At 45.3% G+C, this 12407-nt stretch overlaps 1 protein-coding gene across 2 annotated transcripts; it reads left to right on the forward strand.

The window, feature by feature from the left end:
- Positions 1 to 950: 950 nt before the first annotated feature.
- KCTD10 (potassium channel tetramerization domain containing 10) lies at positions 951 to 9600 on the forward strand. Of its 2 annotated transcripts, none has more exons than XM_009575487.1 (6): positions 951 to 1165; positions 5739 to 5908; positions 6745 to 6831; positions 7539 to 7591; positions 8325 to 8520; positions 9132 to 9600. In XM_009575487.1, exons 1-6 carry the CDS (start codon positions 958 to 960, stop codon positions 9348 to 9350), a joined length of 933 nt encoding a protein of 310 aa, XP_009573782.1. In that variant the 5' UTR covers positions 951 to 957; the 3' UTR covers positions 9351 to 9600. The 2 variants fall into 2 exon arrangements, with proteins under 2 accessions (XP_009573782.1, XP_009573773.1); XM_009575478.1 differs by having other exon boundaries at positions 958 to 1165; positions 6742 to 6831.
- Positions 9601 to 12407: the final 2807 nt, after the last annotated feature.

Consider the following 12407-nt stretch of genomic DNA (forward strand, 5'->3'; position numbering starts at 1 on the left):
AGCCCTGGGCAGGCTCCGTGACAGAGGGAATGGTCCCTTGTGGCCATCTCTGGCCATCCCGCTTCCTCACCTTGTGAAATACAATCTGGACGTGTAACTACATTTCTGAACTACCGTTCAGATTTGCTGGCTGATAGTTCCGCTTTTCGTGAGAGTGGAGCAAAAATCATTCAGTACAGCAGTCAGCCAGCATACTCTCAAAGTTGTAGGACCTGGGTCTGCCTGAGATGGCAGGGCGTTAATCATCCCATCCTCTCACGTCGTGAGGCAAAACAGTTAACTGCAGAGACACAGCTTGGTTAAGGATTTATTGTTGGCGGCTCTCAGAGCATTTGCGGTGCTAAGCTAACGTGTTCCTGTTACAGCGTGTGACCTCGTTAGCTGACTGGAGTCCACTTTGTCCCGGGACAGTGGGCAGAAGTAGTGAGGGATGTTGGACATCGGGTTCTGGTGTGCTGAGAAATGTGGGAGTGCAGGGAAGAGAGTGGGAAGCTTGTGTGTGCTCTCTGTAGAGCCATGTATGCTTTAAGGGAAAAAAGCCTCTAGAAAATCTGTGGATAGTCTGCATTTTAACACATAGAAATCGTCTGCTCAGGCTCTGTGTATTGGGAATTGCCCAGTTTCATAGCAGAGTATTCATGAAGTAAGAACTTAAGCTTTAGAAGTTGTGAAAGAAATGAATGCAGTTTTTGTGGGAAAGCACTGGCTTTCACAGCGTTCTTCACTGGCTGAGTTGATTTATGTTCTTTCGCTGGTTTATGTCACGCTCAGAAAGAAGACGAAGTTAAATGTCTAAAACATTTGAGAACTTTGCAAAGGGGCAGAGAGGAGCTGAGGCTGAGAGCGCCCAGCACATCTGTGAATACTTCTGTGTAAAATAACCGGCGGTAACACAAAGTTGGGTGCCATGCAGTGGAACTGCAGGTCTAACTGGTAACTCTTTGCTTCCAGGAAGAGATGTCGGGAGAAAGTGTGGTGAGCTCAGCAGTGCCGGCGGCTGCGACTCGCACTACCTCCTTCAAAGGCACTAGTCCGAGCTCCAAGTATGTCAAGCTGAACATTGGCGGTGCCCTCTACTACACCACCATGCAGACCCTGACCAAGCAGGACACCATGCTCAAAGCCATGTTCAGTGGTCGAATGGAAGTCCTCACGGACAGCGAAGGTAAGGGGCTGCTCCCCGCGTCCCTCGCACCGGCTTCCTTCCTCTTCAGGGGTTGGAGAAAAATGTTAGAGAACTGAGAGGAACATCTCAGCATAGGCCCAGATATTTCTACATTTTATTAGTGTTAAAACTCGTAGCTTATACAACTGAGAAAAGATGCAGAACAAAAGATGCGTGTGACTTGAATAGTTGTCTGAACAACAAAAGGACAATAAGAAGTCCCAAAGCTCCTGTCAGGCCCAGATAGCACAGGCTTTTTCTTTTGAAATACTAACGCTAGAGCTCTTAAGCGTATGGAAAATGGTGGGGATAGTGATTAAGAAACTATGAGTCAGGACTTGCATATTTACTTTGAAGCTCAGAAGGCAGTTCTCTCATCTTGTTTCCTTACCTCAAATACAAGTATAAAATTTGCTCTGAAGGCTGAGGGGGGTGTTATGAGGTAAAATGTGATTTTTTAAATGAAACTATTTTCTTGTGAGGGTATTGATTGTTGGCTTCACTAAGACACAACCAATTGCAAAATTTTTAGAAAATTTGCTATAGTATTACTGACAATAAAAGAGAGAGCTAGCAAATGGGTCTCTCCATGTTAAATGTGTCTGAAAAGAAGGAATGTGCAGTATGTCAAACCACCGTCTTCTAAAGGAGCAGCGCTCAAACACTTCACTTCCTTACCAGAGACGTTGATTTTATCTTCTGCTGAGATTCTTTAAAACGTTTAGTTTAAATTAATAGTATAGCTAAAATGTGTTTGTGATTACTGCAACTAGTAGCATAGTTTTATATCAGCATTCTCATATTGTGGGCATGTACAGAGTTTAATTGGAAGCACAGCTTTCTATTTATGCGCTGACGTTTTGCCCGTAACTCTCTTTATGGACTAGCGTACCTTGTCTTTAACAACAGCTACTGCATCGCTGAGCCTAAAGGTTCAAAACACCTTTTTTGTGACTAGTTAATTATTTGAAAATTTTGTTTGAACTGTCTGAAAGCATAGAAAATGCAGTACGAAAATGTTGGACTTAGTTTTGAGTGCTTTAGAATAGTCTATATTTAGAATAGTCTATATTTATTTTGGCACAATCTAAAATATGCAGAACAAGTGATGAATTTAGCAGGGCTCTTGTGATAAGCTTTCTTGAGATAGGAGGAAGTGGATTTGGAGGAAAAAATTGTGAAAAATACAACCTAATGATCTGAATATTCCTGTTTTAGCGAGAAGTCCTTATATTTAAGCTGGGGGAAAAAAGCCGCGTTGTTCCGGGTGTTATACCGTGCCTTTTGCCAGTTTCAGCTGCTGTAAAGCAGTAACATTGGTGCTGTGGTTTGTGGGTTCCAGATCAAACGGTCTCTGGGCTACCTCACGTGGGTCTGTGCAGGTTGCATAAAAAAGCCAGCCTGTGGGTCAAATTGAAAAAAAAAAAAACTGTCAAATGGGAATCGGCACCCTTACTGGGAAGACTGGAGGGGTGTTCTAGCGGAAGGGTTGTGAACCAGTTCATTGAAGATCTCTCCCCTTGCTGCTAAACTTCAGGCAACTCCAAAAGTACCCTTCCGTTCCTCCCTAAAGCTGCTCTGTGCTTCACAAAATTTGATAATTCAAGACTTCTCAAGTCCTTTAGTTTGGAAGTGGATCGGAAATTCCAAATTAATTTTGGAAGCGTGCCCTGGGGTGGTCTCAGCGCTTTCTCCGGGCGTCCTGGGCAGGTACCGCAGGAGGGCTGGTCATTGTGTTCTCAAGGCTCAGAGTCTGTGTAAGTGCAGGTACTTTTTGCTGGAGAGCAGCTGACAATATTACTGGTAATATGAGGGTAACTGGAGTTTAATCTGCTAAAATATCATGCTTGAGACATAAAATCACAAGTTTATTTTGCTGTGAATCCCACAGTGTCTGTGTGGGATTGTTCCGTTTAGCCAGTTTGTGTTTTAATAGGAATTTGATACTTCCTGTATGTTGTAACTGAGACACTCCCATTGCAGTAGTTCTTGCTTTATCTCCCCTTGCCTGGCGTGATGCTGGAAACTGGGACAATAGCGTTATAGCTGTTAAAGGAAACTCTTTTTATCTGAAATTCTTCAAAATACTGCTAATTGGTCACACCCAAAATCTGGCACAAAACAAAGTGTTTCTTAGGAAAAGAAGCCAGACTGGTGGAGAAACTGGAAGGAGTAAAGTTTTTAAACAGTCTGTGGAATGTGTCACACGGGGTCCTCCTCTTTGTTTGGATGCATTCTTCTGACCCCAGCACCATCTCCCCAGCTCTTTCTCAAAACTTAACGATTACAACATGCTGTTAGTTGGGCCGCAGGAGAAAAGACCGGAGTTCTCTGGTGGTGGGTGGCAGATGATTATTTTTGGCTTAGAAGTTGTTCATGAACTGTAGCAAATCAGCATATTTTGAAAATTTTATTTTTATGGTAATGAGCAGAGAGAAGGATGTGGGTTTTCCAGGTGCATCCATCTGTTTCCAACTTTCTTTTCTGCAGTGCGATTTTTTTCCTCACTCCCCACTGCTGTTAACCAGTTCATCGAGATGCATGTTTTTCATTCAGCTGCTAGTAAGACTGTTAAGCGTCAGGCAGTCTTCAGTGTCAGGCTTGGTCAGAAAATGTCTTCTGGTTTAGTTTGAGTGTTTGGATGCTCTCTCTTAGACTTCTTGTAAAAAAAAAAGATTAATTTCCTAAAAGTCTAATGTGTGTACATACAGTTCATGGATTATGTATTCCTACCTCAGTAAGTGGATCACAGGACGTTTTTGTAACACTGCAATTAAAAAATGGCTTTAAATGACTATAGCTGAAACCCACTTCTTAGGCTCTGCACAGCCGTGACTGGCAGCAGGGTCGCTTTCCTGTGAGTCATCTCGCTTTGGCTGCACGCTTGGCTGTTTGGTTAAAACAGAAGGTTTTTTGAAAGCTGTTTTAGCACTCACTTGTATTTTGCAATGCTGCTCGAAATATTTTCTCATCCCCTCTCCACAGGAAAGTGAGCAATTCTGCTTTGGTTTTACCATCTGTAAACATAAAGTTGCAGCAGATTTTTACAGCCTACAGAGGGAATCACAGCAGAGATGATAACAAAGAATTTGGGGGATCACAATTCTGCTCTCAGCCTGCCCTTTACTTCTCTACATGTTGGTGTACTCTAGTAAACTCTGTCAACGGTTGTATTTGTGGAATATGGATGTCCTTGTTTATTACCATGTCTTGTGCTTCCTCTTCTCTTTAAAATGGGAGATCTTGCTTTACATACTTCTGCGTTGACAAATGGGCTTTTTTCTGCTCTGGTTGGTTAGGTATACTGTATTCATTAGCCTGGATCAGTCTTTTGTTCTTTGATTTCTCTGTCTCTAGTTATTCTGCCTCCAGCTTTCTCGTTTGTTATTACAGTCTGTAAAATTACAATTGCGAGCACACATTGTGTTTTCTGTAGACAGCAGGGTAACGAGGGAGATGGAAAGCCTGTAGTGAACTGGAGAGTGTCTCAGTTTTCCGCAGAACAGCATGAAAGGACTGTGTTCACTTTCCAAATTGAACCAAATGTTCAGACTTTACTAGTAATTCCATTCATGCAGAGCATACAGGGTCTGCTTTAACCTACTTTCCTTATTTGTCCAAAATATGACTCCTTCCCCACAAGCGTTTCCTCACTGCATTCCTGAGCTGCAGCCCGTAAGAGTGGCCATCTGTTCATTTATGGAAACTCGAGCCTCAACATTGCCTAACAATTCTCAGGGTCCGGCCTGATTCAGGCAACAGACTGGCAACAAGAGGTGAGGTGCAGATCCTTTGATCGCCAGCTAACTGGAAAGCATTTCGGTTGTAGCTCTGTTTTCTTTTCTTCACACCGTTGTCAGCACATAGCAGCGCTGATGAGCTCCAGGGCAGGGGCTGTACGTTACATTCTGCTTACGCGTGCTGTTTCGTCATGTCTTTCAGCAGTTTAAGACATTGTGCTAATAACCACTTTGTTCTACCAAATTAATGTGCTTTGGGAATATAGAGGCTGAAACAGTGTTTGCCATGACACTGCCGAAGTCTGTGCTGCCTTCCTCTTGCCGACCTTTTTGCACATCTACTAGAGATGGTGGATCATGGTGGGTCCCCATGTTGTGTTCAGCTGAAACAACCTTTAGACAGTCACGTCTGCTTGGCTCTAGTAAGCTGTCTGTAAGAAACAGCCACACATGTATGTAACAGGGCCCTAAGATAGAAGGCAAGAAAATAATAACGTGTCAGGGCTTTAGAAGTAGAGAAGAACAGAGCTGGTTAGTTTGAGAATGAGAACTATTCATTCCTCTGTTTCAGTTAATCATTTGTCAATAACTGAGGAACGATGAAAAACAAGTGAGCTCCCTACCTTACTCCCACATACCCTGCACTTGAAACGCAGAAGGAGATGTTAAATACCCTGTGCTTTTTGCTCTTCTGCTCACCAGCTCAAGCAAGGAACTGGAGGTAGTCTCTCTTGGCAGGAACCTGCTTGGTACAGCAGCCCCAGGCCAGTGCCAAGGCCTTTTGCTGCATTTGCCTCTGCTTCTGCTCTACTGTGGTCGTTTTCTGTCCCTAGGCTGGATCCTGATCGACCGCTGTGGAAAACATTTTGGGACAATACTGAACTACCTGCGCGACGGGGCTGTGCCGCTCCCTGAGAGCCGCAGGGAGATAGAAGAGCTGTTGGCTGAAGCAAAGTACTACCTGGTCCAGGGGCTGGTGGACGAGTGCCAAGCAGCCTTGCAGGTAGGTTGCAGAGCTGAGGAGGAGTCAGCTTATTCTGGCTGCAGTGAGGGCTCGAGAAGAGGAGGCTGCTCTGGGTGGGAAGCAGCATCTGGGCAGAGCAAGATTTTCTGCTGGTCTCCACTTGGTGTCTTTTTGAGGCTGGGATGAAATTGAAATACTTCATGTCATTGATCTGCTGGAGCCTGGTCACATCCAGAAAAACGTACTGAGTCGTTCTCAACGTTTAGTGCGACCCAGTTACAGTGAGGGATAAACAGTTGCTCTCCGCTGACCCCTGGGAGCGTGCAAGGAGCAGCAGCCTGGCTCCTCTGCTGTGTTCTCCGCTGCCGTCAGGGTCTTACATGCTGAAATGATCCGTCATCAGCACGAGCTCTGTGACAGAAGTTAATTCTTCCAGCATGAACCAGAATGGGGTAGGTCCTTTGGTCAGAACAGAGCAGCTTCTTGTAGCACAGTAGCCACAGGCTGCTGGGAGTCCCGCTTTGTTCTTTGTTTTCCTCTGGAGTGCTCATCTTAGGTGTGAAGCCACTGTTACTGGTGTCCTGTTTGAGTGAAGCCACATTCCATTTAAATAGATACATAACATTCAGTCCCTGTGTTTGCAGAGTGGTAGAGAGCAGAAGTGAGTATCTCAGGTGGTCCCAGACGAATTCTGCCTGGTAGCTGGAGTGCCAGCCTGGTTCAGAGCATGGACCAGAAACGGCCACTCAGCGCGGTGTAGGGACAGATTGCACACTGAACTCTTCAGCACAGAATCTGCAGGACCTTCCCAGTTAATATGAGTGTGCCCTAAGGCCTATTTACATTCAGCTGCTGTTTGATTCTTGTTTCAGCAGAACAAAGATGCATATGAACCGTTCTGCAAGGTACCAGTCATCACGTCTTCCAAAGAAGAGCAAAAACTTATAGCCACTTCTAACAAGGTAAGAAAGGCCAGGCTGTGCTGTGGCTGGGGAGGGTGCTGACCTGCTGGCCCAGGTTTGCATGGGTCCTTGACCAAGTATTCTTTAGAAAATGGTCTTTAGTTTTTAACAGTGGCCTTACCCTAAAATAGATGCACTTCAACTGTTGAGCTGCAAAGCACTGAAAATCTATAGCAGACTAAACATTTCTTCCGAATTAAAAGTTAAATGTTGCTCAGGCTGGGCCTGGCCGTGTGTTTCTCCACGTAAGGTATTAAAATAGAGGGCATAGGCAGTAGCAGGCTGATCAAGCAGATCCTCAGGGCTATTAAATCTTCCATTTATTTGTCCACTCTGGTTATTAACGACACACGCTTTGTTTAGCTAAAGTGAATCGATGACTCCTGTTTCTGGAAGCCTGCTCACTGTGGCAGGTAGAGGGGAGGGTGCTGGTGATAACGATTAGCCTTGGCAAAAGGGCAGAGGGCGGGTGAGAATAGATTATGATCTAGTCACAGAAGGGGTCAGAAGGGATTGCAGCCCTATTGCCAACCCGTGCATGACAGTTTTGCAGCAACGACAGTAACAACAACAATAAAATCCCACTGGGCTTGGACCTGATGGTGTCATAGCGTATTGCAGCTTCTCTGCTGTGGGGTCTTGGACTGAGCGGAGATTCCAGCTCTTACTGCACTTCCTGTAACTGATCTGTGGTTTGTTTTTTACAGCCAGCAGTGAAGTTGCTATATAACAGAAGCAACAACAAATATTCCTACACCAGGTAAATGACTTCAGCTGGATTTCTTTGAAGTTTTTTCATAGACTAATATCTGTGATAAGCATTTGCTTTTTCTTCACTCCCAACCAATGACAGATTGGTGCTGGCATACACTCAATTTTTTCCCAATTAATTTCAAACTTTAGTCAGAAGGGAGCCTACTGTCATCAATGGAAGGCTAAGTGTGTGCTATTTCTGTGCCAGAGGAGTTGTTCTAATACTTAAGTGCAGCTGGCAGAGACTCCTGGCCAACTGCTGGCCTGCATTCCCCATGGGCTACAGCACATTAGTTGCATACGGGAAGCCTTCCATGGTGCGGTGTTCTCAGTAAGTGGTAAAATCATCAAGTCTGGGACCCTTTCCTTATGTCTGTATATGTTTCATGACATAACACTGTTTCCGTCCAGTTGGTGCTGAGCTTGAGCTTAGGAATGGTTTCATTTGGGTGATAGAATTTTGTACACAAATGAAATGGACATGGACAGTATAATTCACAGTACTGTTGATGTCGTGTTACTGCTTCTTCAGCAGCAGGTTTTCCTGCTTGTACTAGTCAAATGAGTTATCCACTGCAGTCCTGGATACCAACTGTAAAGACTACCTTGGTAGAGGCACAGTAAGTCAAAGGAAACCGGGCGTAAGGGCCCATAAATGCTCACTGCCCGAACCCTTCTTCTATTCTGTGCACTGTCTTAATTACCCTAACGTGACTGCTGCCTGCCTTCATCTCTCACAGCAACTCCGACGACAACATGCTGAAGAACATTGAGCTATTCGATAAGCTGTCCTTGAGGTTTAATGGGAGAGTGCTCTTTATAAAAGATGTGATTGGAGATGAGATCTGCTGCTGGTCTTTTTACGGGCAGGGGCGGAAGATTGCCGAAGTCTGTTGCACTTCCATTGTTTATGCTACTGAGAAAAAACAGACAAAGGTACGAGTAAATCCCTGAATGCTTCCAGCAACAGGCCCAGCTGCTGTCAGACTGGCATCCTGACATCTGTTCCATTTTGAACACTCCTTCCATTGTTTAGCGTCTCTATAGAATAATCAATGCCATTCAAAGCGGGAGCAGCACAGTGGAGCTCATCCTGTGGGTTCGTTAGGGTGGGGACTGCTTGGCTGTGGCACTTAACACGGCAATTGTGATATTCCGTAATGCAAGTTCAGTCCAGTTCTTTATCTTTAGACAAACTTGTGCATTTAACCAAGTTTGGTTTACATCCCTGTGTAAAGACAGGTCCTGGTGAGCAATGGCATGCCTTCCCTGTGCCTTATTCCCTTTCCCAGGAGAAATCTGTCTGAGTCTGCCCTGCAGGCAAGCCAGTTCTGAAAAAAAAACCAACCCCAACCTGGTTGCTGGGTCTCAAAAGCTGAAAGCAAATAACAGAACAGAAACGATTGTGCTAGAAAGGATTTCTATGGCTAGAGTCCAATTAAGAAATTTTGAAAACAGAAGGGTATCAGTAATTGAAAATGAGGTAACCTGGTGCCTGCAGTGACTGGCGATAGTTGAGAGTGACCTTATTTCTCTGGGGTGGGCAGGTGGAGTTCCCAGAAGCCCGCATTTACGAGGAGACACTGAACATTCTGCTGTACGAGTCCCAGGATGGGAGGGGACCTGACAACGCGCTCTTGGAAGCCACAGGAGGGGCAGCTGGCCGCTCCCATCACTTAGATGAAGATGAGGAGCGAGAGCGCATTGAACGTGTGCGAAGAATTCATATTAAACGTCCGGATGACAGGGCCCACCTGCATCAGTGAGCCGAGCAACAGCCGCAGACTGCGCAGCTCTGTTTGGAAGGTGCTGCCCTTCGTCTGATCGATTATCTGCAGCAGAGGACCAGGCAGTTTAACTTCTGCTCAGCAAAGTCTGTAAATTACGTTTTGTAACAAACTAGATTATTTGGGGTATTTAAATGCAGTAGTTCTAGGACAAGAATAAATAAGGTTACTGGGCATATGATAGATACTGTAAGGACCTATTGAGCACCTGGAGAAATGCCCTGGATTTTTAGCACTCTCGTCTTTGCTATTTTGTGGCTAGAGAGGAAGAGGGCTGGCTTCCTTTGGCTTTAGTAATTATCCTGCACTTTAAAAAAAAACAAACAACAAAACAAAAAACAAACAAAGGTCAGTCAGCCATGTACCTTCCCTCCAGGCACTCATTGACCCCGTCTCCTCCTAGGCGTTCAGGTGTGGGAGAAACGCAGTGATCCAGACACACCAGAGCTACTGCAGAGCTCCCTTTCTCCCAGGCCTGTAGGTGACAGGGTTGGTAGTTCAGGAGTGCCTCGGTGTGACTCCCAGGAGGACAAGTGACACATGCTGACTAGATTCCTGTAGTGCTGGGGGGCAGAGGGAGCCCCCTCGGAGCAGTGGGAGCCACTTGGGCTCGGCTTGCCGGGTGGCTGGCTGTGGCTCCCTACAGCTCTCGGGACCTGCTCCCCGAAGGGTTCGGTTGAGCTTCTACAGCACTGAACTGTGGAGGCCCCCCCTGCTTTATCTGTGCAGTTTAAGGGTGGAAGATGTAAAAATTCCTTCAAAAGAAGGATCAGGAGCAAATTGTATGTGATTGCTTTTCCTTAGGGTGGTGTTGCTACCAGTTAGCACTTAGAACTTCTGCCTGACCCTGGGTCTTAGCTGGGGAGTTTATTTCCACCAGATCGCGGGTCAGTAAGCTGTGCTTTCTTTACTACAGGTAAAGCAGTAGCCATCACAGGTTCAAACACTCCATGCCAGCCTAGCGTAGGTAGGAGGCCAGCAGCCGTAGTTCAGTTCTGTAACCAATACAGGAGCATTGTCTTGCAACGCGAGTACCACGGGGAAGAGGAGTAGGCAGTGACCCAGAGGCAGTTATTCCTTGTTTGACTTTGTATTCCAAGTCTTTTCAGAAATGGCAGCTGTGTGTGAAAGGGCAGAGCTAAAATGTTGTGTAGAGAAGACCTATGTAATCTAGTTTTCCAAGAGTACTTTTCTATTATAAATGAATATGTTATCTACCTCCTCGTCTCTTGTTGCCTATTGTGGAGTCAAGTAACAATTACAGTGGAAGATCATGTATTATTCAACAGGACGGGATGCTAAAGGACAATGAACAGAGCCACAGCTGTAATGGTTAATGTAACAAGTCTTGAGAAGGAGAGAAACACAATGGAGGAAGTCTTAAACTTGCAATCAGGCTGGCACCTTGGCAGATGCCAGAGTACTTTGGCCTATTCTAGAGTTTTTTGACCCTTTATCTGGAATATCTAGCACTGTCTTAATGGCCAGACATCTCAGAGAGAGCAGCAGCTCCGTGTTCCTCTTCCTCAGTGAGGTGGTTGTATGTTTTTTCCCAGCTTCCTGCTGCAAGGATTCCTACTCCTGGCTCAGGGCTGTCAATGGCATGTTAACATTTTAAAAACCAAAGGTGTTGTCAGCATCACCAGCTACATTACTCCAATGCTTCTATTTCAAATAGCAATTACATCCCAAACTATGTGTAGCTTGTCTGTAGAGGCTAAAATAAAGTATTAAGCATTTGCTCAGTGGTACAATTTTGGATCATCAAGTAAAGCTAAAAAGATTTCAAAGTTAGGCTGAGGTCATCTTTCTAGTAACCAAAGACTTTTCTAAGTTACAGACAGCTGGTGTCTGTAAGTTGTTGTGCCTGTACTTGTTATACTCTACTTCCGCAGCTTCAGCTATGTCCTGACAGTTACAGGCTTCTATTTTAAGCTGTACTTACACGTCTTTGCAGCACACTTTGGGTTTGTAGAAGTCCATAGTGCAGATTGTTGTCATGAAGGACGCAGTGCCTCTCCCTTCCTAACTTCCTTATGCGATAAGCTGGGGAGTGTGGATGGAAAGTCCTCTGAATTGCTGTTTCTCCAGCACTGTGTACTTTGACACTTACTGGACGTTACTGGGCTGTTTATGAGTTTCTGAGCATCTGTAACAGACCTACCGCCCTTGAAGGGGTCTAGACTCTGCGCTATGTTTCAGTTTAACTCCCACATCTCAGCAGTCCCACTGTGCTCCTGCCAGCCATCAGTGGGCGAAAAGGAAACACCAGCTGATTACTGTAGAATACACCAATAGTCCTGCAGCAAACCCTGCTTGCTTCATTAACGCTAGAGAGCTGCCTCTCTCCTGTGAGATAGGAGGGACAGGCCATCTTCATCCTCAGCTGTGCTGAACTACCTGCTTTCCCCATACAGTGCAGGGGAGACTGCAGCAACCCAGCGCTGGCTGCTCAAACAAAATCCAGTCACGTCCTGTGGTGCGAGAGCAGGTTCAGCTCCAGGAGGTGACATGTGTTGACACCAGTGCTAAGCACCTGACAGATCACATCTATGTGATTAACTTCTCTGTAAATAGATTCTTAACTGGCTTCAGGATTTCCTCTTTCAGGTTTTGCAAACTAAGTTCTTAAAAAACAGGGGATGATTATTTTTAATCTTTGTACAGTGGTTTGTATAGCTGTTGGTTTAGTAAGTCACTCCAGGAGAGTCTGAGTAAGTTTCAGTTTTGTTACTGCATTTATGGGCAGACTCTGCCTTAACACACTCCTGACTTAACCCCCTGCGTGCTGTAGTTGTGTAGTAAAGATGTACTGCTGTCGTGTTAGAATGTCCTTTACCTACTGGCCACTTGTCCTTGGTCTGTGGAGAGAGACTTAGTTAATGCCATTGCACAAATGCTGTCAGCTCTTGAGCCTTTTTACTGTAAATGGTTTTGCCTCTACAGCTTTCAGGTGAAGATGGGGTACAGGGCAGCTGGCCTGGTCACAAGCAGCTCTTTAGATTATCTAGTACTACCTTGTATTAACAGAGTGCA

Source organism: Fulmarus glacialis, unplaced genomic scaffold (genome assembly GCF_000690835.1).
Source record: "Fulmarus glacialis isolate BGI_N327 unplaced genomic scaffold, ASM69083v1 scaffold26150, whole genome shotgun sequence".
Classification (NCBI taxonomy): domain Eukaryota; kingdom Metazoa; phylum Chordata; class Aves; order Procellariiformes; family Procellariidae; genus Fulmarus; species Fulmarus glacialis.